A 26,167-nucleotide genomic window follows, 5' to 3' on the forward strand; every position below is an offset into this window, starting at 1 on the left:
AAATAATAAATACTTCTTTTTTTTGTTTTGTTGCTCCTGTTGAGCCCTTTACAATGAATCGTTTTCATTGCCCCCTCCAAGAAAAACCCCAAAAAATATAAAACTGTTCCGAAAAATTCAAAAACAGTAAAAAAATGTTCAGAAAAATAAAAAAAAAAGTTCTTTTCAGAACTACCTCCCCGTTATTAAAAAATTGGTACAATATTTGGAACTGTGCCAACCTCTATTTCTCTTAGTTCGCTTCCTAGTTCGCTCGCTGGTACGCGAACTGGAAGCGAACCAAAAACAGTAAGTATAAGGGAAGGAAACACACACTTATGTTAAAAGAAAGACAGCTGTAGGGGAGTAAACTAGAGATACTATTACCCATAATCCACTACTGATGATGTCACATATTACATCATTCATGACATGCTCAGTGACATCATCAGCAGAGGATTGCGGGTTTCTTGGCAACATGCCTTATCCACGGTTTAATAACGCTGCCTTTTGCTTTATATAAGTTTTCAAATTGTATGAAATATATACCAATAGGTCTTTATGAACCTTTAGGTAGTGCTTTTGTTCATGAGGTCTGGTCGCTTCCATACACATACAGATGTTTCAAAGATGATCAAGAAGTTTATCTGAATGGAGAGGAATGCACTGAGACGCCAGATCATTCACTAATGTGTAGGCACATACAGTTACACGATTCATGCAACAAACACCGACCAAATATGGCTTGCGTGTTGCAAGGCACGCCAGTTCCTGCTATCATCCCCACGTTCAAGTTGTTGGAAAATGGTAGTTATTTGATGCTCAATAATGAAGATTGTTCTGAGTTAATTAAAAGTATTCCTTTTATCGTAACAGTAAGTGAACGGGTTATTTGCTGCAGAAATGTTCTATTTCCTCCCACACATGAACATAGGGAGTTTTCAATCTGGCCACAAATACCAACCTTGGGACACGTTTCAACGGCATGACAAGAATAAGAGCTCTTTTGTCTCAGAGAGAGGTGGCCTTGAGTTCGGCCCGTGAAACTTTCGTACTTCACATAGCGAACACCCGTACACAGGTTTGCCTTTCAATTTCAGCAACATGTTTCCGACTATCTTTAACGCATCCTCCACAAAATCCCTGGCACACTTTTTTAAAGTTGTTACCAGTGGTCTCGTGACTTCATTTGAGAAAATCTTTGGAGTCATCCCTGCTCCCTTTCATTCCATTTTCTCCACTCTGGTTCGTGGATTGCATTTTTACTTGCATTACCAGCGGACGCTCTTGTGCTTTTTTACATTTTTAAATATGGATGTCCCTCCTATGCAACCTCCGACCCTGCAGCTGCTGACACTGTTCCGCAATCGCATGCTAGAATATTATGGCACAATGCCGTTGGCGATATTAAGCACGGCATATGGATTATCTTTTCGGTTCTCCTACTTCACCTGTGTCCAGCCTGTATTTCACTGCCTGACCTGTGATTTCGATTGGGCCATTGATTTGTGTCTCTGCGGACCGGTTTCTCCTGACGTCGACTTTAATCAGCTGATGACTCCTATCATTACTCACGAGTTGATTTGTCCTGGCGAAAGGATTATGGCTGTGGCATTGATGCATGGACTACTTGGTCCCTGGAATTTACTGGCGGCAGCACAGTCTTTCTTGGAACACAGCTTTCTTGAAAACCCACCGAGCTGTCCTCTGATGGTGATAGAGGATCCGGTGCTGGGAGAGCACGTATGTTCTTTTCCGCTTTTAAATTGGATGGCTGAACTGTTTTCGGATGAAGACGGTGACTTCCTATTGGAGGCTGTTGCAGCTTATTTTGCATACACAGTTATGTCATAGACCTTTTTCATGTTTCATATGCTGAGTACTAGCATTTCATTGACAATTCATTGACTTATTTGTCAAGTTTTTATTATTTACCTTGCCTATTGGCTTAAGACTCGATAAAGTACTTGGCTGTTTTATTTTTCTTTAGCATTGAATTTTCCTAGTTTTTAATGCTTTACCTTGCGGACCGTCCACATATAAACTTGCAATCTGCTCTCATGAGATGGCACTTCTATTATCTTATTCAGTTCGTTTCCGGATCATGAGGAGGTGTCATCTAGGTCCTGGATATCTTTACACCGTGTTAAGTTAGCATGGGCTCATTACCGGTTTAAACGCCATTTTTCCTTTTTTGCAACTTCTGCACACGACACTTAGTTGTTGCTTTAGCTTTCCACCTAGTAGTTCATCGTGGTTTACATGAGAATAATATGTTATTGGTCTACTATCTGCTTTACTTGTTAAACTATATCTGTACAGCGAGTGCTAAAGTTTCAAGAACAACACGATACAGAATTGTTATGAGGTCTGATCTCCACGACTTCATACTCATAACATAAGTGCAACTTCTGCCAATTCTGGGCATGAGGCGGGTTTTATATTGCTTTGCCGAACACACATACACAACAGTTGATGCGGTTCACATGAAGAGAGAGCTGGTGTATGCTGATGTGATTCCTTCAAATCTAAGACACTAAAGTATGGGCACGCCCTAAACCAACACAAAGAGACCTTCTTAGCAAATAATATAATATGTGTATTAGGGAGGGTGAGATATAAGCAGCCGCGGGCCGTGGAGGGAGTTACGGTGAGGCAGGGAGGCGGGGAGGGGGAGAAGCAGGGTGGAGCCCTCTCTACCTTGCCCCTCCCCCTCCCCGCCTCCCTGCCCCACCGTAACTCCCTCCACGGCCCGCGGCTGCTTATAAGTGTTGCTAACTCTTATTCATTTACAGCATGTTAACATACTGTCACCATTCGCTTTTTATGTACTAGTAACTATGCTGGTAATTTTGCTACTGATAATATGTGTACTTGTATTCTCCACCCTGCTTCTCCCCCTCCCCGCCTCCCTGCCTCACCGTAACTCCCTCCACGGCCCGCGGCTGCTTATAAGTGTTGCTAACTCTTATTCATTTACAGCATGTTAACATACTATCACCATTCACTTTTTATGTACTAGTAACTATGCTGGTAATTTTGCTACTGATAATATGTGTACTTTTATTATCTAAGGTACTACGCCTGAGAAGACGGCATTAGTAAATAAACATTTCAAATACACATGTGTTCTTCTTAACTCCATGTTCTGGTTTCTAAGAAATATATAACGACCGACTGTTCATGAGTTCCACGTATCCTGAGGTACTATAAGTTCATATTCTGGATTGTCTAAACATTGAGAGTTTGTTATATCCAATGTGACACTGTACCTAGCTTGCTAAATAGTTTTTGATTACTAACGTGAGTTTTGGGACACCCTAATTCGCCGAGGTTCCAATCCTCTGTCCACAGTTCTGTGTGAGAACAGAAACCCTGCGACAGGGGCACCCCCGACCCTTGCTGGACCTTCATCACACTTGCGATACAACTCCAGCAATGCGCCACCTTTACGGCACAGATACATCACGCATCTGTGCTGTTTTTGCCCCATGATGCGCCGCATTGTAAATGCAGCACACCATAGGTGACGGAACAGCGGCACAGAATGACTAACACATCCCTGGTGATGCGCCAGTCATCATAAATCTATCCCTATGCTTCTTATCTTGTTAGAGATGAACCGCCATATGTATCATCAAAGTTATTTGCATTTCCTAAATAGCGAACTTTAAGGAATAAATAGCGATTCTTTACCATTCCTAGTTTGCGATGAGCTATTTGCTAATTAGCCGAATGTAGCCCAATGAAGCCCAATGTAGCCCAAAGATGGCCGCCAGACACACAAAAAAACAAATGTAGCCCAAATATCAGCCAGATGTAGCCCAACTATAGCCCAGTGACAGAATGACCAATCAGCTTCGCAAACCTCCGTTACGCGAAGCGGAGCGCTGTTACAGATATATATCTTTTTTTGAACGTTAATTTCTCAAAATCCACTGGAGCACATATATTGAGACCTAGCAAAGGCACATCGGGCTACCAGTCCCTAATATTTTGCCAAGTTTCGTGCAAATCCATTCAGCCGTTCAATTATTATTTTTATTATTTTTTTTTGCCCCGCGGGGCCCTTTTAAAACCTCCACATCAAACCTAGGGGGTCAGCGAGGATCTACTATGCCCCCTTATAGTTATTTCCCCCTTTATTTTGACCTCCTCTTGTCTCTCGATCCTACCGAGAGACAAGATGGCGGCCGCTACGGACTGTTTGGAATGTTGACAGACGCCGGAGAACCAATCAGCTTCGCTTCACAAAGCTCCGTTGCGCGAAAAGTCCGCGAACCAGAGCGCTAACCGGTCCGCTGTTACAGATATATATCTTTTTTTAAACGTTAATTTCTCAAAATCCACTGGAGCACATATATTGAGACCTACAAAAGGCACATCGGGCTACCAGTCCCTACAATTTTGCCAAGTTTCGTGCAAATCCATTCAGCCGTTCGGGCTAAAAGTGAGGCCAACCGCCCTATGGAAAACTCAATGTTAAAAACACGTTTTGGGACCCCCCTTTTTTCTCGGCCCCCACTGGACGAACCCCCCCCAAATTTTCAAGGGCTGCTCAGAAACAAAATGTGCCATTTTCCTGAAAATTTCAGCCAATTCCGTCCACAAACGCCAAAGTTATTAGACATAGAATTTTCAAAAAACCCATAGAGAAAAAATCCTAACTATATATACCTACTGGCGACCGCCAGTAGGTAATATATATATATATATATATATATATATATCATTGTATAAATGACTGTAGGGGTCTCAATAAAAATGTAAGAGGAGGAGAAAAATAGAAAAACATTTGTACAATCACTAATACAATTGGAAATAGTCTAGGGTATAGCTTATAATACAGCTTATAATACATTTGAGCTTGTTCTGGGTATTCTCAGTGGTGACAGTAGGGTTAGCAGTCTTCAAGCAGAAGTCTCAGTGTGAGTAAGGGCCAGCGGGATGTGCCTAGTAAAAGAGTGAAGAGCTCCATCTAGAGTCTGGTAACGGATGATCTCACAGAGAGAGATACTCAGCAGTCCTTGGGTGGGTGAGTGATTGTCTGAATGGGGCTTCTAACATATGGAGTGAACGAGCTGATGCGGATTAAGGGAGGGATTTGCTCATTAGGAAGGATTTAGCTTCTTTTTTGAATGTAGAAGTAGATGAGATTTTTCTGATGCCTGGTGGGAGCGAATTCCATATTCTTGGTGCAGCTCCAGAGAAGGCTCTGTTGTATGTTTTTTTCTTATGGAAGAGTGGAGGTTTTAGAAGGAGAGTACTGGCGCAACGTGAGAGTCTGCTTCCTCTAGAAACCGACATTTTCTGTGCTAGGTACAGTGGGGTTTTGTGATAGATTGCCTTATAAGTTATGCAGACCATCTTGAGTTAGATTCTTGCTTCATGAGGCAGCCAGTTGAGAGCTTTCAGGTGTGGGGTGATGTGGTCAACTTTTTTTGATCTTGTTAAGCGTCTTACAGCTGCATTAAGGCAGGCTTTAAGCGGGGCTGTTGAGACTTTGGGTAATCCTGAAAGAGTAGTACATCCATATTCAAGTCTCAAGATGACTAATGACTGAACTGCGGTTTTGAGGTCAAGTGGTTCGATGTAAGGTTTCATTTTTCTAAGGGAGCTGAGGTGAAAGCGGGAATTTTTAGCCATAAAGTTGATGTGTGATTGCATATTAATGTTCTTGTTCAGAGTGATTCAGAGCGTGATCACCTACCTAACCGTGGAATTTTGTGGGAGGGAGATTAGAAGGAATTCGTTTTTTGGAGAGTTTAGCTTGAGGTGATTGTTTGTTAGCCATTGGGCGGTCTTTTTTAATGCTTGGTCCATCGTCTTAATCTCTTCTAGGGAAGTGATCTTAATATATAGCTGAGTGTCGTCCACATACATGTGGATGGAGATGTTAGCCTGCTGTAATATTTAGGTTAAGTGTTCGATATAGAGATTAAATAGTGATGGGGATAGTGTTGAGACGTGGTAATCCTAGTAGGTCAGTGGATGATGTGGATACATTTTTTGATTCACCAGGAATCTTTGCGTTCTGTTGTCTAAGAAGGTTTTCAACCATTTTAGGACCATTACAGATAAACCCATCCTGTTCTCAAGTCTCTTGAGTATTTTGCCATGGTTAACAGTGTTGAACGCAGACAAGGGGTCAAGTAGCACACACAGACATGTTTCATTATCGTCTAATGCTAGTAGGGCTTCTTCTACAATATGTAGAATTGCTGTTTCAGTGCTGTGCCCGGGTCTGAAACCTGATTGGCAGGTGTCAAGAAGCTTGAATTCCATATTGTGTTTTTTTAAGCTGTTGTTGAACACATTTTTCTATTACTTTTGCTTGGGAATGTTGGTTACCGGTCTGAAATTGTTTGGGTCAGAAGGGTTCTCTGTTAGTTTTTTTAAGATGGGGATGATTTAGCCGGGTTTTAGGCAATCTGGGATGGATCCTTGTGAGAACGATGCGTTGATTATCTTGGTCCAAATAGGGATGATAGTATGGTTCATAGATGACAGGCAACTTGGCAGGAGGGGTCGTTGTAGTGGTTGTTCGCTTTTATAGACAATAAAATTTTCGTGATGTCTCTGTGGTCATAACGTTTGGATTTAGACACACTTGAGGTCCTGTGTGTGCAAATCATGCATCCATAGTTTTATATGGACAGAATTGCTTGAAACCTTGTAAAAGTCATATTTTGAGTTGTGTATGCTATGCTAGATTTCTGTCGTTCTGGTCTTGTTTGGTTTAGATAAGATGTTTGGTTTAGACAAATATACTTTATTTTTCTAAACTGGTGTGATGTCCATTTGTTGTGTTTACACTGTGTTACTGTGTGTGTTATGTACAAATACTTTACACATTGCCTATGGGATAGTCCTGACTGCTCATGCCAAACTACCAAGAGTGTGAACATGGGTTATCTTGGGCAAGTAATCTCCTTATCCTGACTAGAAGGAAGGGTCCCAACTTGGACATGGTGCATACCGCTGCCAATTAGTCACCCACACTTCCAACAAGTCTTTATCTCCTAATGCAGTGGTTCCCAAAATAAGGTTACTGGACCCCCAGGGGTCCGTGACACTTTGCCAGGGGGTCCACAGGCAGCAGTTTTAAATGCACTGCAAAGTTCTTTGTGTAATCAGCAGTTTTTGGGCAACAATAAAAGAGTCGAGATAACTCGGGTGATTAATGTACCTGCTGAAGAGAAATGGGAGTTTTGTACAGTGGTAGTTTTCACTCATCTAAGGGAGCTCAGATGGTTAATAGGCCTGCTGCAAAGAACTTGTACCATGCATTCAAAACCAGCATTTTATGCGCATAGCTCAATGGGTTACTGCTTTTGTCACAGAGAATCTTTTGTTACTGTGCAGTTCATTATTTATGATCTTAATCTAGCACGGCGAGCTATGAACTGCCATCAAAGAGCTGCATGCAAACTGCATTATCTAAGCCAATAAGTTACATTTTTTCCCAGACTTTCATTATCCAGATACTGCTAAAAAAGGTTTTTTGGACTAAGAATAAATTCTTAAAGTCAATGGTAGCCTCTGTGTACCGTTCTGAATGCAACGCTTTTGGTTCTCAAGACCAAGCGCAATTTAAATAAATGCCTACCAGTATGGATGACTAATGAATCCTTTCCCTTGTAGTCCCCTTTGGCTTATGTAACATTTTCTATGCACTGATTTACAAATGTTTGATTCACTGTCTCTGTATGTGTGAGAGGCAAAGTACTCCAACACCCTAAAGTGGTATGAGAGGCACTATAAACAAATGAAATACATGTGAGAGAGGGGCCATGGCTAGATGAGAGGCACTGTTGGAGGGTAGTAGTGAGGGAATCATTTAAGAGCCCCAAAAATGATTGCCGTATCCTGGTGCACTGTAAGATCATCATTTAATATGCTTTAAAAGCGAATACAATTCAATATATAATGACTAATGTGTTGTAGAATGCACCATTTTCTCCAAATTTTCCTGGGAGGAGACAACTTCAAGCCCCCTTTATAGTGGTCAGGCTTACTCGCTGCACTTGGTGTGCACCATATGTAGACTGGCGTGACAACATTTGCCTGGGCTGTTTTGAGTTTACAGTCCGGCCCTGGCAGGTGCCATACATTGAAAAGTTAGTTGCCGAGCAGCAACCTTTCCATTAAAATTTTCGATTTTTCTCAAATGTTTTCAAAATAAGATACTAACATCTTTATTAATTCGAGTTTTTGGTGGTGTGCACTCATGAGTGTTCATTTTGTTCCGAATTACTTTTTTAATGTTTGAAATGTAAATCGTACAAATTGCTTGGGGGTCCCCCACTTCCACTAGTGACAAAATGGGGGTCCTCAGAAGTCAAAAGTTTGGGAACCACTGTCCTAATGTACACATGAGAATAGAAAAGCAGCAGCGTATTTTCAAGACAACATTTGTGATTGTAATAGCGACCAAAAATCCAGTTTAAGCCTATATCTAATTTAGAATAAAGCTATAATAAGGACATATGTGAAACTTCAGCCATTCCCTCACCAGAGATTTCTGAAGTGCAAATAAATGCAGGCAAGTAACTGGGCTGTCACTACAAACTCAATATTTAATCCAGCCCTTGGATGGTAAAATATTGAAGGGCTAGTTAGGTTACAGTGGGTGCTAATAAAAGTTAATGTCGGATTGGATGTTCATTTCTGAAAAAGTGATTTAGTCAATTCAGATGGAGAACTTCCTCAGAAACTTATGCCGTGCAACATCTCTGGCTTTTTTGTTCCTCAAAATCATGGTTCCTAAGTTTGAGGTTGCTTCGAAATGAAAAAAATAGGACCCATGATGGGCAAGGAGTTTTCTCCCAGTGCGTGTGTGTGTGTGTACTACTTTTAATTTGTCATGCCTGGGTTCAACATGCTTTGATGGTAGCCAGCCCTAAATGGAGTGGTCCTTCGGACACTGCAAATGCAGCCATGTAGCAAACGGGCTATCAGCAATGAATGATGCTGGGTACACCGACTATCAAACAGAGGTTCCCCTGTATCTGTATGAGGCAGGCAATTGCAGATTTGGCAAAGTTGTAGATCTGCTGAATTTTACGCAGGGTTCAAGCTCTGTCAACCCTTACATTATCCTTTTATCTAATATGTAGAAATTGTGGCCATCCAGAAAATGCCAGCTTTAAATCCTCCCCCAGATCCTGCCATATAAGGAAAAAGGAAACAGTAGGCAAGAGAAAGACAGCTTATCATAAATAAAGCAAATGAATACCGAGAGTTAAAGGCAGGTATGCTTTTCCAAACGTCCACACTACTGTGCACTCATAGTTAAAATAAATTCATTCATACCACTACCCCATAGTAAGAATATTGATTGACATCCCCCAAATCATGATCCAATTCCTTCTGGGGAGATGGGCAGGCTGTTAATTCTTATAGGATATTACTGTTGCAGAAATGCTTTACAGGTTGGTAGTTTCCCTTTGATAACGTGGGCGTTTCATTTCTACCTGATAGGCAATTTCACCTGATGACAGTATGCGAAAAATGTGTGACACTATCAGCATGGTTATGCACTGCCTAGTAAAAAGTAACCAGCTGTGGTTTACAACCTGCTGTCCTATTGTCCTCATCTATTTCACTTTGGCAAGGAAATACCAAGGTCTCCTTTTTCTCACTTATATTTTAAGACTTCTGGGCACACTTGGCTCGTCTTTCAATAATCTCCTTATATGAGTAATGGGCACCAAGGTCCGATTATGAAAATGTCAAAATGAAGGATAGTAATCTGTCAAGAACTACGTTTGACTTATTTGGGTAGATTGTCTTGGTGTCCTGCAAAATAAACCTTTCATTAGGAGAACGGTGAAAAGGTAGAAGCAATGCATAGTACCCAGGTTGCCATAACAGCAGCCAAAGTAAATGATCCAAAATTGCAGTTTAGTCTTAATTGAGTAAGGAAGACCATAATCACTGTTCTAGGGTTTTCCTGCTTTGATATTCGTACTCAATCGCCATGTACAGAATCTCTTTAATTTAAAAGCATTAAACATCTTGTTTATTTATTTGCCTATTCATGTAAATGGTTTGTAACACAGCGACTTATGGTGAAGCCATTTTGTGGTCCTGTTGTACAATGAAGGGTAGTTATTGAAAAGCACTGAAAACAACCCATCAGTGAAAGATGTGTGTCTTAAGTGGGTGAAAAATCACTTTAAGGTTAGTCAGATATAGACTATCTCGATGGTCATTTTGTGTTCATCCATGTTTAAATCTTTAATGTGTGTACTGTAGGTATTTAGAAGGTATAAGTCAAGTTCAGCAATTAACCCTTTCCATGCTGATGACGGAACCGCTCAGTCATCAGCCGCGGTTGGTCTGTGCTGATAACAGAGCGGTTCCGTCATGGCCCGGCTGCCGCGCCTGTGCGGCGGCCGCATGCTGGTGACGGAACCACTCCGTCATCAGCCGTGGTTGGTCTGTGCTGATGACGGAGCGGTACCGTCATGGCCCGGCTGCTGCGCCTGTGCGACGGCCGCATGCTGGTGACGGAACCGCTCCGTCATCAGCCGCGGTTGGTCTGTGCTGATGACGGAGCGGTTCCGTCATGGCCCGGCTGCCGCGCCTGCGCGGTGCGTTCTATTGAGCGGGCGGGGCCATGACGGAACCGCTCCGTCATCAGCACAGACCAACCGCGGCTGATGACGGAGCGGTTCCGTCACCAGCATGCGGCCACCGCGCGGCCGCCCCGCCCACTTAGCGCTGCGGCGGAATAGCCGCCGCAGCAATGCGGTTAATGTTGAATGCTACGGTCGACATACATGAACTATTCAGGCCATCAGTGCTGCTGGGGTGGCAGTTGTCCTGCTTCTAAATGGGCCCTATTGAAGAAAACAAAACAATGATGGGTACATTACTTAACTGCTTGAATGCTTGGGGTCTATCCCCCATGGTGCTGACCCCTTGTCTGATGTTTGGGTACCTTATGCTTATGCCATCATACCTTTTTCCACAATAGGTATGCAAACTAGGGTAACACCCTATTTTCCCACATGTTGCGGATTCTAAGGGTATCCAATGGTTGTGGATTCTTCTTAGGGGGACTAACAACATAGCCACATATTATGTTTTTTAGGAGCATTGGGGCATAAAAGGCTTATGCATAAAAACGTATGTTTTTTCTTTTTTACTAAACATGACATCAACAAGAGGTTTGCAATGCTAACAATCTTCCTAGCTTGCAAGAACAAGTAGCAAAAGAGAACAATTTTTACCACAGGTTTTGCATTTTTCTAAGTGGTAGGCAATTTTTCCTATTTTGTGTGATTTTAGCTATTTCCAGTTTTGAAAACAGGTGTGAAATCCTGAAAAGTAGACAACATTCATGGTTTAATTTGTGTAGATCATTCATAATTTTCTTAAGGAAACTCGATCAAATAATGTAATATATTAGGAAAAATAAAAACAGCTGACAACGTTTTCATCTGTAATTTTTGGGAGACATCGTTTACATTGCATGTGATACATCGCATGCCATTACAACGCAGTCATTACAACAACTGCATTGTTACATCGCAAACCATTACAACACAAGTTGTTACAGTAACTTGCTGTAGGGGGCAGAAGTTGTTGGATTTAAAATACAACACCTTCCCTACTGGTGCACAAACTGGAGTTGAAATAGTAAATTATACTATTTCCAAGATCCAGCTCCCCTACAGCAAGTCGTTGTAACAACTTGAGTTGTAATGGCATGCGATGCAACAACGTAACAATGCAGTTGTTGTAACGACCTCACTGTAATGGCATGCGATGTACCGCATGCATTGCAACATCGCATATTTGTAATTATTTGCTGATTTACACAAGCGATAAGTGGTAACATATGATGGTGGTTGGAGGTTTTTGACTGCCATCATCGGTTTCAATTCCGACAAGCTGATTATGATGCAGCCGGTTGGAACTGAAACTGGTCGGTCATTCAAGGAGGCCTTTGGCAAGTCTGAACGGCTCACAGTCCCAAAGGGCAGGCCTTTCACCCCTTGGGATAACGATGCACTGTTTACGGCATGGTTTCCATACTGGTCTGTCCGACATAGAAACCATGTCGGAAAGTGTGTTTAGTGGGCCCCAACAGGACCCTCTTCTGTGTGTGGCCGGCGGTTGGGGGCCTGCCGGATGTCGGTCGGTCCTGTTTATGAGGCAGTGTAGAATAATTTCCGTCCAACATTGAAATCGGCCCATTGTGTTTCATGGTTGTCTGAAAACACACAATACTCATAGCCGGACATTGAACTGCAGCTTGTAAGGATTTTTCATTGTTTACCAACCATGCAGCAATTCATATAGTAAAATCTAAATAACGACAAATAATGGAAAATGGGTATGAAGGAAATCTATGTATTTTTATAATGAGTTTAGGAATTCCTGTGTAAGATGACTACTACAACATGTCAACGTCACAAAGTATTTATTTATTTGTGCAATTTGTATAGCGCACAACTACCCGGAGGGCTCTCTGCGCTGAAAAAAACTGTAGAGCAGACTGTTGGAGTGAGTAATTACTGGTTGAAAAGCCAAGTTTTTACTAGCTTCCTAAATGTAAGAAGGGAGGGACTAGCCCTGATGTGAAGAGGGAGGGTGTTCCATAATTTTGCCGTAGCAATTGTAAAGCGTCTGTCTCCCCATGATGATTTCTTCGTACGTGGGACAGTTAAAAGGAGGGCTGAAGAGGAGCACAAGGGTCTGTTAGGGGTATACAGACATAATGATCTTCTTAGGAACTCAGGTCCAGAGTTGTTAGTTGCCCTGTATGCGATACAGAGTGCCCTTAATTTAATTCAGTTCCTTACCGGCAACCAATGAAGTTGGCGTATAATAGGAGAAATAGATTTAAACTTGGGCGTGCCAGACAGTATTCTGGCTGCTGAATTTTGAACTAGTTGCAGCTTATTCAAAACTTTCTCCTGGGCGTTTAAGAAGAGGCCATTGCAATAATCGATTTTTGACAAGATCAAAGTGCATATGAGGGTTTTTCCTGTGCTCAAAGGGAGAAAAGGAAGGAGTTTCCTAATCATTTTGAGAGTGAAAATAGATGAAGGCACCAGAGAGTTTGCGTGGTGTATGAACGAAAGCTTATCATCAAACATCACTCCCAAGTTCCTAACCTTAGTGACTGGTTGAGGAGGAGTTCCCAAATCAGTTGGCCACCAAGTTGGGGACCAACTGGAGGATAGACTACCAATAGTCATTACCTCCATTTTATCGGAGTTCAACTTCAGGCAGTTGCCCGACATCCAAAAATTGATGTCTCGCAGCCCTTCTTGGAAATTTGCTGTTACTTCCAGTCCATCATTGTGGACTGCCAGCACCAGTTGGGTATCGTCGGCGTAAGACGTTAACCTCATCCCATGGGTTTTAATGATCCTGGCCAAGTCCGACACGTAGATATTAAATAAGGTCAGACTTAGGGAGGATCCCTGAGGCACCCCACACGGGAGGGAAAAGATCGGAGAATAAAATTCGTCTAGCTTAACAGACTGAGTGCTATTGGCGAAGAATGAAGTTAATAGCGCTCTAGCCTTTTGTTCAATGCCAATGGCAGAGACACAGTCCATCAGGATGGCGTGATTGACTGTGTCAAAAGCTGCGGACAGATCCAGCAGGATCCGTACTGCTGCTCCACCTTTATCTAAGATCATCCTGATCTCGTCCGAGGCCTTAAAGAGGGCCGTCTCTGTCCCATGCACCTTCCTGAACCCAAATTGAGTATCATGGAGCAGATTGTTATTGTCGATGAATTGGCCTAATTGTATGTTCATTATTTTTTCAATGATTTTTGATGGAAAAGGGAGGCAGGCTATGGGTCTGTAATTTTTTGGTTCTAATGGATCAAGATTATGTTTCTTCAGTAGGGGTTTGATGATGGCCTTTTTCCAAACTGACGAGTAGACACTAGTGTGAAACATTAGATTACAAATGTCACTAAGGATTGTGGCAATAGGGTCTGGAATAAGTTGAAGAATAGAAGGGGAAGAGGAGTCCAGGGGGGATCCACATTTAATAGAGAGGACAAGCTCTCATACCTGTTCAAATGAAACCTGACTAAATTCTGAAAATGCGGTGGTGATGGAAGTGTTAATTAAGTTGTTAGAGATCGGTGAATCTAAATTAGACTGAGTTGAAAAATTTGAATACATTTGACAGACCTTATCTTTAAAGAAATTGGCGAGGGAATTGCATAGGTCTGGAGAGATTTCAGTAAAAGTACCTGTCGGGGGTGTAGAGAGTTTGATTACCACCTGAAATAGTTGCTTGGTGGAGTTTTGGCCCAATTCTATATGTGTGAGATAGTATGGACTTTTTTCTATGACAATAAGATGTTTGTATTTAGTCATTGCCTCTTTGTATAATGCTTCAGCATTATTAATATAATCTTTGCGCCAATGTCTCTCTAAATTTCTGCAACGTTGTTTCTCAAGTCTTAGTACCTCTGAGAACCAAGGTGCGGAATGGACCCTTCGATTATTAGAGACTTTTTAGGTGGTACTAACATAGTAAAAGCATCGTGTAGCCAGGTAGAATAATTGTTAGATGCTATTACGGGATCTACTGAGGATCTGTATTGGGAAGAGGAAAGAGATTTTTGCAAAAGTTGAGCATCGATGGTGTTCCATGCCCGAATCTGTTTAGATGTAAGGGGGCCATACCCATAGCGTTGGGTTTCCTGATCTGAATGGTAAAAATTATTGCAGAATGGTCTGTCCCGATCAAAGGTGTAACCGAGGATAGAGAGATATTACTATTGTTAGTAAAGAGTCCATCCAGTGTATGACCCGCCCTATGGTTGGGTGTGGTAAATAACTGATGTAGACCTACTGATAGGAGGTCTATAACGAAGGAAGAGGATTCCTTATCATTTAAACATTCCAAATGAAAATGAAAGTCCCCCAGAATAGTGTAGTCAGGGATTCCTGCTGTTAATTCTAGTAAAGTATGGAGTTCTTCAGGAAAATCCGAACGTGAGCCTGGTGGGCGATACAATAGGGTTCCTCTGAAAGATTGAGTATTTGAGAGCGAGACAGAGAAGGACAGTGCTTCACAGACTGAGGACTTAAGGGTGTCAGTTTTGATTGCGTATTTGTCTCGATAGATAATTGCCAAACCCCCACCCTTTTTTAAAGTTCTGTCCTGTCTAAGTACACAGTAACCTTCAGGGGCCGCTGTGCAGAAGTCAGGGCCTGAGGAAGAATCCCCCCACGTCTCAGTCAGGAATAAAAAATCCAAGTTCTTATTGGTGAGAAGTTCATGTATTTCAAGTTTGTGCTTGGGAAGGGAGCGAGCATTTATAAGTGCAAAATAGATCAAATCTGGTTTAGGGAGGGGGCTGTGTGTGCTAGGAGGGAGAGATGACCTACTTGGCGCCATATTAAACATACAATTTGGACGTATGGAAAGTGGCTTATTAAATAGTGCATCCTCGCTGAAAGGGGGACAGTAATGATTGTCATTAGTGTTGTTTAAATCCATAAACTGAGAACTAGTGCAAAATAATGATTTTTTACTTGGGGTTGTTTTTAAATGACCAGGGGACCGGGGAAACTGCAGGGCGCCAAGTGCTATCACGCTGGTCAGGTAAGTGCTAAAGAAATCTATTTAGTGTGCAAAATGAATAAAATAATATAGGTTCGCCACAGATTAAAAGCAGAATACTGAATAATAAGCTTTAAAAATGTTACCGCTGAATAATTCAAGGTTAACAACACAGCTCAACCTACGTTTGATGCTCTAGTTTAGTCTTTATCTTAAATGAAGGGATTTCCCTCTTAGTCTAAGAAATCTTTTCTGAGCCAGAGAATAGCACACACAGCACAGTGCTGCAGCAGCTACACTAGCAGGAACCATAGCTGGTGAAGGGGATCGATGGAGGAGGCCCCCAGTGAAGAGCACATATCAAACATGCTGTATTTCCCTTAGCCCTCCAACAACTGACAACCTGTCACCCCAGCTTCTACAAGTTGCTGAAACACTAACTTTCTTCTGATAAGCATTGCAGCAAAACTGAAAAAAAGGAGTAATACTCCAGTGGACTCATTCCAATGTGACAGGTACTTGAAAGAAGGAATGGCTAAAAGGGGCTGAACCAAAGTGACCAATGCTTAAAGGGTACTAGTCCAACAACCATTTCTATGTATATGTGTTTGGTGTTGTTGACATGAACTTTGGCAGACAGCTAGAGCTTTTAGTAGTCAGACCTAAAAAATACCCAACCTGGCTTGCTGTGCATTCAGGCTCATTGGTGAAAAAAAATGTAACACAAAGACTGAATAGTTCTCAAGAAGTTGCACCAAACGATGATATGTGCCATAATGACATTAACATAAAACTTTGCATTTCTTTAACAAACTCAAATGTTACATTTGTATGTGTGGTAGTATTTATACAGACACAATGATTATGAGACGCCGTATGGTTTTTAAATAAATGAATAGTGGCCTCCCTAAACTCTGTTAGCTTATCAGAATAGAAAGACAGGACAACTAGTTCAAAATAAAAACAAAAAATACAAATAGGCACATTTGCAGACCAGTAGTGTTATGAATGTTTTTTTAAATAAAAATGGCTCAGGAAAATTAGAGGTTTAAACATATCACTGAATGTCAATGTATTTAAAAACAACCAATAGTGGATTTACTTCAGTTTTTAAAAATCGTCATTAGGTTTGGAGAACATACATCACATTTTAAGAAGAGATACTCACTGTTGTCACATTCTGGATAATCCAGCTTCCCTTGCAAGCACTTTACTGTCATTTTTTTATTTGGTTTCTTGTAGAAACCTGGTTTACATGCAAACTCCACCATGCTTCCATCTTTAATTTCTATATTTTCATTCAAAGGGATAATGTTCTTTGGGTCCATTTCTTTGGATGATGGTGTGCAAGATCCTGCAAACCAAAGCATCATATGTACTTATTATTATTTTGTATACATTTTCAATTGTCATCCACTCTTTATTTCAGCGTTTTAGAATAGCTAAGAATCAAGACTCAAATTTGAATCTTAATCCTAACGGACAGAAGCCACTTTTTATGTCATAATAATCAGCTTTAGTTTTCGTTCGGTAGACCTATTGTTTCCAATCAGGGCGGCTTTAAAGAGGCGTGGCCAGTGCCACTGTAGTGACTCAGGGGTTAATTTTCTAATATATTAAGGGTTTAAAAGCACCTGATACAGAGTTACTTAGTATTTTCAGGCAACAATAACATTTTAAGATAATGCGGGTGATTAGTGTACCTGCTGGAGAGAGATTGGATTTTTCTCTAGTGGCAGTTCTGACTCATAAAGTAGCACATAGGATTATTACGTCTGCTGCAAAGAGCATGAACCATGCAGATCACAGAAGTGTATATTATGTAGATAATTTAGTAGGTTAATGCTTTTGTCGCATAAATACTTTTTTTTACTTGCAGTTTATAAATTTCAATCTTAATATAGCACAGTGAGCTATGAACTTTCAAAGAGCTGCATAAACACTGCAAAGTATAGGTCAATATATTATGATTATGATCCCTTCTTTCATTATACTAAATTGGTCCAGCTGTATAGAAATCTGTTCTTATTAGTAAAGCCAACCCCCAAACCACAGCGTTACATTTTAAATCCCGAGTTAGTGCTTCTCCAGACCAAGCACTCTCAAAATATACTGCTTTACCTGTACCAATGCCATCCAGCTCCTAAATCGTGTAGTCCTCTTTCTCTTACATAACATTTCTTATACACTGATGTACATACATATGATTCATTTACTCTGTACAAAGTGTGTGGGATGTAAAGTCCTCCCACAACCTACACTGTTATGAGGAACACTATGAAAATTAAATAAATACATGAGAGAGAGGTTATGGAGACATGAGGGCTACTGTTGGATGGTGGTTGTGATGGAATCCGTGGAAAAGGAAGTCATTGGTGGGTGCCAACAAGCATTGCTGCACCGTGCACCACCAGCTCTAATTCCAGCTATGTTTCCAATATATAAGATATACCTAAAGAGTGCTTTGTAACAAGTCCTGCCTTATGATTGGATGGATGTGTTATCTGTCTCTATGATCTGCTTTTTATTCAATATATTTTCTCCTCATTTGTATAGCTGTGCCACCCAGGAGCATTTTAGTCGCACAGGGGCTGATTCACAGAACTAACTTACAACAAAATCCTAAATGTACTACTTTTGGTTTTCACAGAAGGCATTTAGTAGTCTTAAATTAGGATTTTGTCTTAATTTAGGACAAAATCCTAATTTAAGACAAAATCCTAATTTAAGAATACTAAATGTCTTCTGTGAATGCCAAAGTAGTACGTTTAGGATTTTGTCTTAAGTTAGTTCTGTGGATCGGGCCCACAGAATTCTGACTGGATGAGTGGTATCCTTCCCCTGCATATTTGTGGTGTTTCCTTTCTTTCTCCCCATTTTTTCTTCACCTATCCTCTACCGCCCATCCTGCCCCATGTGTTATTTATCTATTTCCTTGTCCAATTATTTTTAAGAAAGTCCCACAGCTAGAAAATGCTGCCAGGCAACTTGAATAATTTTGACAGGCTTCATGCACACTTTCTGCTTACTTTCCTATATTGTAATTTGCTACTCTGACATGGCAATTAACCATGTTAGAACTGTAAATTAAAAATTGTCTGCCATGCATCATTATGAATGCAGACGTCATGATGTACGTATGTCCAGGTCTCTTGATGCAAGGTGGGCAAAGTGGAATATGTTGTCTTAGAAAACGGATACACTATTACCCTAGCGTACAAGTAATGACTAGGTATGGGTAAACATTTATTTACACTGGCAACATTTTTGAAATATCCAAATTATGTCAAATTCTTAAAAACACTTCATATTATGCTATTTTGTGTACGTTTTATGAAGAGTGTGCACCGCCCATAAAAAATGTATTTGCCTCACTTGCCTTTACTGGCAACACACAAATTATGACACCGAAAATACATGTGGACCATATGACATTTATTATTGCATCTGTTTATCCCCAGTTTTCAATTCTGTACATCAATTGAATGTTACTGTGTATAAGGAAATTAAGATATATTTTTTATGCATAATAGCAGTTCGATGAAGTTTAATTATCCTTCATGACATGTATGGTCCCCTGTATCAAACTCTGCCTTTATCGCTGTTAGTATGAATGGACAACTGAATGAATAAATGAACGAATGAAAATATTTGTAGAGAGCACTGCTGCCGAGGCGTCCTGGCGCTATGGAAACTGAACAGAACACAATGCAATCACGAGTTATTGTTGAGTAAAAAGCCAGGTTTTGATTTCCCTCCGGAACATCCTTCTGTTCAATTCCTTTCTCAAAAGAATGGGAGCTGAATTCCATAATTTAGAAGCAAGAAAGGAGAAACGTTTTCCTCCCCATCTTACTTTCTTTATCTTGGGAAGTTTGACCAACCCGATCTTAAATCATGTGCAGGTATGTACCGGGAAAACAAGGACTGCACATCCTCTGCCATACCACCAGATAGGGCTTTATGAACCAGACAGAGTGATTTGAACTCGATGCGTCTTCGTACTGGGAGCCAATGAAGTTGTTTTAAGGCAGATAAGGTAGGATGGTATTTCAGTAAGTTAAGTAAGACTCTGGCCGCCGCATTTTGAATTGATTGCAGTTTGGCCAGTTGTCTTACCCCGGCTCCCAAGTACAGAGCATTACGATAGTCAATTTTCGAAAGAATTGTGTCAATTATCACCGTTTTTCTCAGAATAAGAGGAATAAACGGAAGGATCTTTTTCAACTGTTTAAGCATAATAACAGGCTGATGACAGTTGATTAATCTGTGCATCCCAGTTCAGCTCATTATCAAACATAAAGCCAAGATTTCTGACCTTAGTTACTGGCACTGGACAGGCCCCTGCTGAGGATGGCCACCAATGCTGGCCCCAGATGGCAGACTTATGTCCAAACTCTACAACTTCTGTTTTTTCTGTATTTAATTAAAAAAAGTTATCACTCATCCAATTCATTAAAGCCATGATGCAATTAGAGAATTTGACTACCATTGCATCCTCTGCCTGGGTTACTGATACTATCAGCTGAGTGCCATCAGCATATGACACCAGCGAGAACCCAAAACTCTTCATTAGTTTTGCCAATGGGGCAACATAAATATTAAAAAGAGTGGGGATAATGCATATCCCTGAGGGACACCTCCCGGTACCAAGAATTCCTCCGACTGAAGTCCGTCCCAGTGGATGATTTGTTTTCCGGATGCCAGGAATTAGGACAATAAGGCTAAAGCTGAATCCTAGATACCGATGTCCTGAAGCCTTTGAATTAACACCAGATGGTTCACAGTATCAAAGGCTGCTGTTAAATCTAGCAGAACCAGAATAGCCCTACCCCCGGAGTCCATGACTTTGCGTATTTCTTCAGCTGCCATAAGCAAAGCGGTTTCTGTAGAGTGGTTCGAGCGGAAGCCATGCTGGGTGTTATCAAGAATATTATAAGATTCAAAGAAGGATGTTATCTCCATATTCATGGCCTTCTCTAATACTTTGGCAGGGAATGGTAAACAGGAAATGGGACAATAGTTTTTTTCGTCCAGTGGGTCGAGCTTGGGCTTCTTTAAGAGGGGACAGATACAGGCCCTTTTCCACTGTGAAGGATATACTCCGGAGGAAATAATACTGTTTAGCACAGGGGTCAGAACAGCACTAATTTCCTCTGGGGCCAGGTGATTTATGGGCAGTGGACACGGGTCCAAAGGGGAGCCAGATTTAATTTGAGGCCACATACGGGCTACTTTTTCTTCTGCCAAAACTGAGAAGTGAGATAAGCCATGTGCTCCTACCTTAAGTGTGGATTGCACTTGATCCTTTCCCTTGGAGTCTTCAGCCACACTGGAAAATTCATTGTATACCTTTTGAACCTTATTCTGAAAGAATAAGGCTAATTTATTTACAAAATCTTGGTCGGAAATAAAAGTTACATCCCGAGGACATTTCAGTAATGATGTAACCGTTTGAAATAGCTCCTTAGGGACATTTGCCGGCCTCTTGGATTTTGAGAGTGAAGATGCAGATATTGTGAGCATGCTACCCAAGGATTACCTTATACACCATCAAAATAGAACAAATGGCATAGGAGGCGGATTAGCGATTATTTATAGGAATTCCATTACTTGTAGGTTACAAGAAGGAGGGATTGAGGACTGTGAAAGTGTTTACTTCTCACTCCAACTGAATCCCAATAAATCCATGTCTGGTCTTCTGATTTACCGCCCGCCGGGGGCCACAGGTAACTTTGTCAGATCACTACTGGACACCACCACTTCCTCTTGCACCGTGACCCCCAACTTCATCCTGATCGGCGACTTAAATCTTCATTGCGAGGACAGTACCAATATTACTGCGAGGGACCTTATCTCAGAACTGAAAGCACTTGACCTCCATCTGCTCAACTCAGAGGCAACCCACACCAAGGGTCACCTCCTTGATCCCATATTTGCCAATTTTACAAAAATTGAAATTCACCCTGCCCTCCCTCTCCCCTGGTCTGATCATTTTCTCATTCCTTTTATGTGGCAAATCACTAAACCCATTTGCCACTTGCAAACGTCTAGAGAACGCGACAGACCATGGTCAAAAATACCTCTTGAAGAATGGACACAGGAGCTGATACGATCTACCCCCTGTGCAGATCCTGATCCTGTGTTAGCTAACGATAATTTCACCAACTGGATTATTTCCACCTTGGATATAGTCGCCCCAAAGTTAGATCTAAAGAAAAGAAATACCACTTTTAAAACACCTTGGTTTTCACAGGAACTCAGGAACCTTAAGAAAATCTGTAAAATCCATGAGCGTAAATGGAGGAAAACATGGGATCCCATTACCAAGGATGAATACAAAGCAGCGATGAGGACCTATAAAGCGGCGCGGAAAGCAGCCCAAGCCTCCTTTTTCGATAAAAAAATTAAAGCTGCCTCTAACTCTTCTCGCGAGACCTACAAAATAGTTAAAGAGCTCCTCACCATACCCACCACTCTCCCAACTCAACAACCCACAACTGACAGATGTAACCAAGTAGCCTGTTTCTTTCAAAATAAAATCATCAAGATCCTACAGTCACTTCCCCCTCCACACGATGACAATCTCCTGACGGTCCCATCAATCACCGTCAGTGGCCCTACTTTAGATAATTTCAGCTTACTTTCTGAGGACGTTTTTGTAAAAACCCTTTCAGACCTGAAAAGCGGCTCCCCTAATGATCCTGCACCTATCCACATTCTTAAACAAGTGGGACCCACCATCTCGTTCCTGGCCACCAATCTTATTAATGCTTCGTTTAATCAGGGAGTGGTTCCTCCTAATTGGAAACATGCTATTGTTAAAGCCCTGCAAAAAAAACCGGGTATGGACCCCACAGATTTGACCAACCTCCGTCCAATTTCACTCCTTCCTGGTTTAAGCAAGATAGCAGAGAAGGTAGTCAACAAGCAATTGTCTGCCTTCCTTGAAACTAACAATCTTCTTCGACCCACTCAGACAGGCTTCCGCCCAGGTCAAGGGACGGAAACAGCCCTTTTGAAGGTAGTTGAGGAGGCAAGATGCATCTTAGATTCAGGAGGATCAGTGTTACTGATTCTCCTGGATCTAAGCGCTGCATTCGATACGGCGGACCACAAAACCCTCATCAAACGCCTCTCCGGTTTGGGTGTAAAGGGCACAGCCCTTTGCTGGCTCTCATCGTTCTTAAAAGATAGAACATTTCAGGTCAGTGAAGGAAATGTGCGATCCGACATCTTCCCTCTCCAGTGTGGGGTCCCTCAGGGCTCTTCACTGAGCCCTACACTTTTCAATATATACATGGCCCCCTTGGATGACGTGGTCTCCCCTTTTGGGATAAAAGCCACATACGCTGACGACACCCAAATGATTGTATCACTCTCCCTGGAAGAGGACAAGGTAAAAAACCTTCATGACTGTTTAGAGGGCATCCATGCATGGATGTCCGCTTCAAGGCTTAAGCTCAATGGTTCGAAAACTGAGCTCATGCTGTTGGGAAACAAAATATCTTCCCTTCCATCTGCCATGTGGCCAGCATGCTTTGGTCCTCTCCCCCAACCCAAGACTGAATTAAAAAGTCTAGGTTTCTGGCTTGAACAGGACCTTTCCCTCAAAACGCAAGCGAAAAAGACAGCTGGGACTTGTGTGGGGTTACTGCGGTCCATCAGAAAGATCCTCCCTTTACTTCCAGGACCCTCTCAGAAATTGCTTGTTCAAGGTCTAGTCTTATCAAGACTAGATTATTGCAATGCTCTCTTTTTTGCTGCCCCGGAATCCACGATCAACATTCTGCAAAGAACACAGAATGCCGCAGCCAGGATTCTCACTGGGACCTCTCGTAGGGTCTCAGCTAAACCCGCCCTCAAGGCACTACATTGGCTGCCGATCCGTGAAAGGGTCAAGTTTAAGGCCCTCTGCACGGCCCATAGAGCCTTGCATAATCAAGGGCCCCCAATGCTAAAAGACATGATCTTTCCATACAGACCCAATCGGCCCCTTCGCTCAGCTCAAGGCCATCTGGCCACGGTCCATAAAATCAAAAAAGCTCGGACTGGAGGACGCCGTTTCTCGGTCACTGTGGCCACCTCCTGGAATGCTCTGCCATTTCACCTCCGCTCTGAGGCCAATCTGCTGAAATTCCGCAAGCTCCTAAAAACCCACCTTTTCCTGCAGTAATCTTCTTCTTCTCCCTGTCTTCCCCCCTCAGGAGTTCTGCAAGACCAGCGCTGGGACGCTTACGGGCAGCCATGCGCTATATAAGTCCCAAATTTCATTTCATTTCATTTCATTTCAAGAAAGTGGTTTTGGCCTGAATAATAGCTATCTTATATTCATCAAGTGCCAAGCAATAAACCTGCTTCAGAGTTGCATCATATTTTGTTCTCCAAGCGTGCTCTTTTTGCCGGCATTTGATTTTTAGTGCTTTAAGGTCCGCGGAGTACCATGGAGTCGAGACTTTCTTCGGCTGTACTTTTTGGAGTTTTTCAGGGGCTATCTTATTGGATGCCTTATTAAGCCAACTATAGAATTCCAAGGCTGCATGATTTGAGTCAGACGAGATCAAAGGCTGCGAGTCGAGTGAAGACAGTAGATCAGATTTACTAACTGTCTTCCAGGCTATATATTTAGTCATTGGTGGTCTAGTTCTCCGCTGACTGACCCCTATTTTGAGATTTACGGTAAAATGGACCGCAGCATGGTCGATCCAAGGGAGGGAAGCGACCCTATTCACTTCCATCCAGATATTGCTAGTACAGAGTCCGTCCAGCGTGTGACCCGCTGTATGCGTGGGATCGCAAACAATCTGTTTTAGTCCAAAACTGGCAAGGATATCTAAAAAAATGAATAGTGTCTGCATTATTGTTGTCCTCCAAGTATGGTAAAACTGTCCATGTCCATGCAGGATTCTAGGTAGGTCTGAACTGACAACTGACTTTTAGGACAAATGAGAATGAGTGTTTATGAGTCTGTGAGTATGAGTGTGTGAATGAATGGGCTGTTGGGATGCTACCTTTTTGATGTTATAGATTATTTATGCATACAAATGGATTACTTGATTATTAATACATTTTGATATGCCTTTGAATTCATGACCCTGTTCATGTTTCTGTAGATAGGCCAGTTTCCTGGGAATGTATCTATTGGCGACTTGTTAGCCTTTACAATGAAATGGTAAGTATATATCAGGTAAGTGAAATCCCTAATATGTATGTATGTATATAGTCACTGAAAAAGACACAGGTTTTAGGGACGTTATAGTTAGAAATTGACATTTAAAAACCATAGAAATTCACTGAAGAAACCACAGGTTTGAGGGATGTTATATTTGGACATTTCGCTCGTACAAAACCAGAGAAATGTATTAGTTGAGCTAACTATAACTCGCGCCCCCGCAATGTATTGCTGATGACATCAGATATTACAACACTGATAACATGGTCAGTGACATTACTAATAACATCACTGATGACATCTCAAATGACATCACTGATGACATCATCCAGTGCCTGAGGTTTCTAAAAAGTTTCAATATGTTTTATATATATATATATATATATATATATATATATATATATATATACATATATATATATATATATATATTAGCTACTGGCGGTTGCCAGTAGGTAGTTATCGTTAGGACCTAGTTTCCATAGGAAATCCGCAACATTCTATTGGGAACTTTGGCGCCGTTTGATGAATTTGCGTGTAATTTTCCAAAATGTAGGCCAGCTCCGCTCTGCTCCTTCCCTGGAAGTTTCGGGGGGATTCGTCATGCGGGGGCCGAGAAAAAAGGGGGGTCCCAAATTGTGTTTTCCCATTTTAATTTCCATAGGACGTTCAGACACGGCTACAGCCCGAACCGCTGAATGGAATTACACCAAACTTTGCAAAATGGTAGGGACTGGTACGTAGTAGGGCCTTTTCCATATTTGGTTAAAATCGCTCCAGTGGTTTGTATGAAAAGTAACTTCAAAAACACATGTATATCTATATGTGCGCTTCGAGCGCTTTGGGTATGCGGACCGGTAAGCGCACCCGGCGCTACGGAAGTGCGCGAGCGGAAAGCGGATTGGCTCTCGGGTGTCTGTCAACATTCCAAACAGTCCGGAGAGTCCGCCATCTTGTGTCTCGGTAGAATCGAGACACAAGAGGTGAAAACACAAAAGGGGAATACTATAAAAGGGGGCAAGGTAGACACCCCCTGGCCCCCTGGGTTTTCTCAGGGGAGCCTAGGAGGACCCTGAAGGGCAAAAACACTATTATTATTTTTTATAATTTTGCGGAGTAAGCTCAGGGTGCGCTTACACGGGCGTTTACAGGTACGCGTACCCTGAGCGCACCACGGGAAAAACAGTGAAAAAAATTAGAGTAAAAAAAGAATTTAGAGTGCTTAGAGGTAGGGTAGCTCTGAAAAGAGCTGTTGTGTTATGTTTGTGTTTTTGTACCTACAAGTAGGTACCGATGCAGAGTCTAAAATTCAAGAGGAAGACTCTATTCCCCTCATCTGTAAAATGTACACCATCTCTCCTATAGATGCCTTGCATGTTGTAACGCAAGTTGTTGTGGTATGTAGAACCCATACCATAGTCTCTGAGGAAAGCAGAAACAGATTTATTCACACGTTTC

General features: G+C 41.8%; 1 protein-coding gene across 3 annotated transcripts in view; it reads right to left on the minus strand.

Moving 5' to 3' along the window:
• The window catches only part of LOC144755181 (coagulation factor XIII B chain-like), a 1,011,791-nt gene that overhangs the window by 422,519 nt on the left and 563,105 nt on the right, over nt 1–26,167 (minus strand). For all 3 annotated transcript variants that reach the window (XM_078643848.1, XM_078643839.1, XM_078643857.1), the window contains exon 13: nt 16,706–16,891. In XM_078643848.1, the coding sequence (XP_078499974.1) occupies nt 16,706–16,891 (186 nt within the window). The remainder of the gene's footprint in view (nt 1–16,705; nt 16,892–26,167) is intronic.

The sequence above is a fragment of the Lissotriton helveticus genome, chromosome 1_1 (assembly GCF_964261635.1).
Source record: "Lissotriton helveticus chromosome 1_1, aLisHel1.1, whole genome shotgun sequence".
NCBI lineage: Eukaryota > Metazoa > Chordata > Amphibia > Caudata > Salamandridae > Lissotriton > Lissotriton helveticus.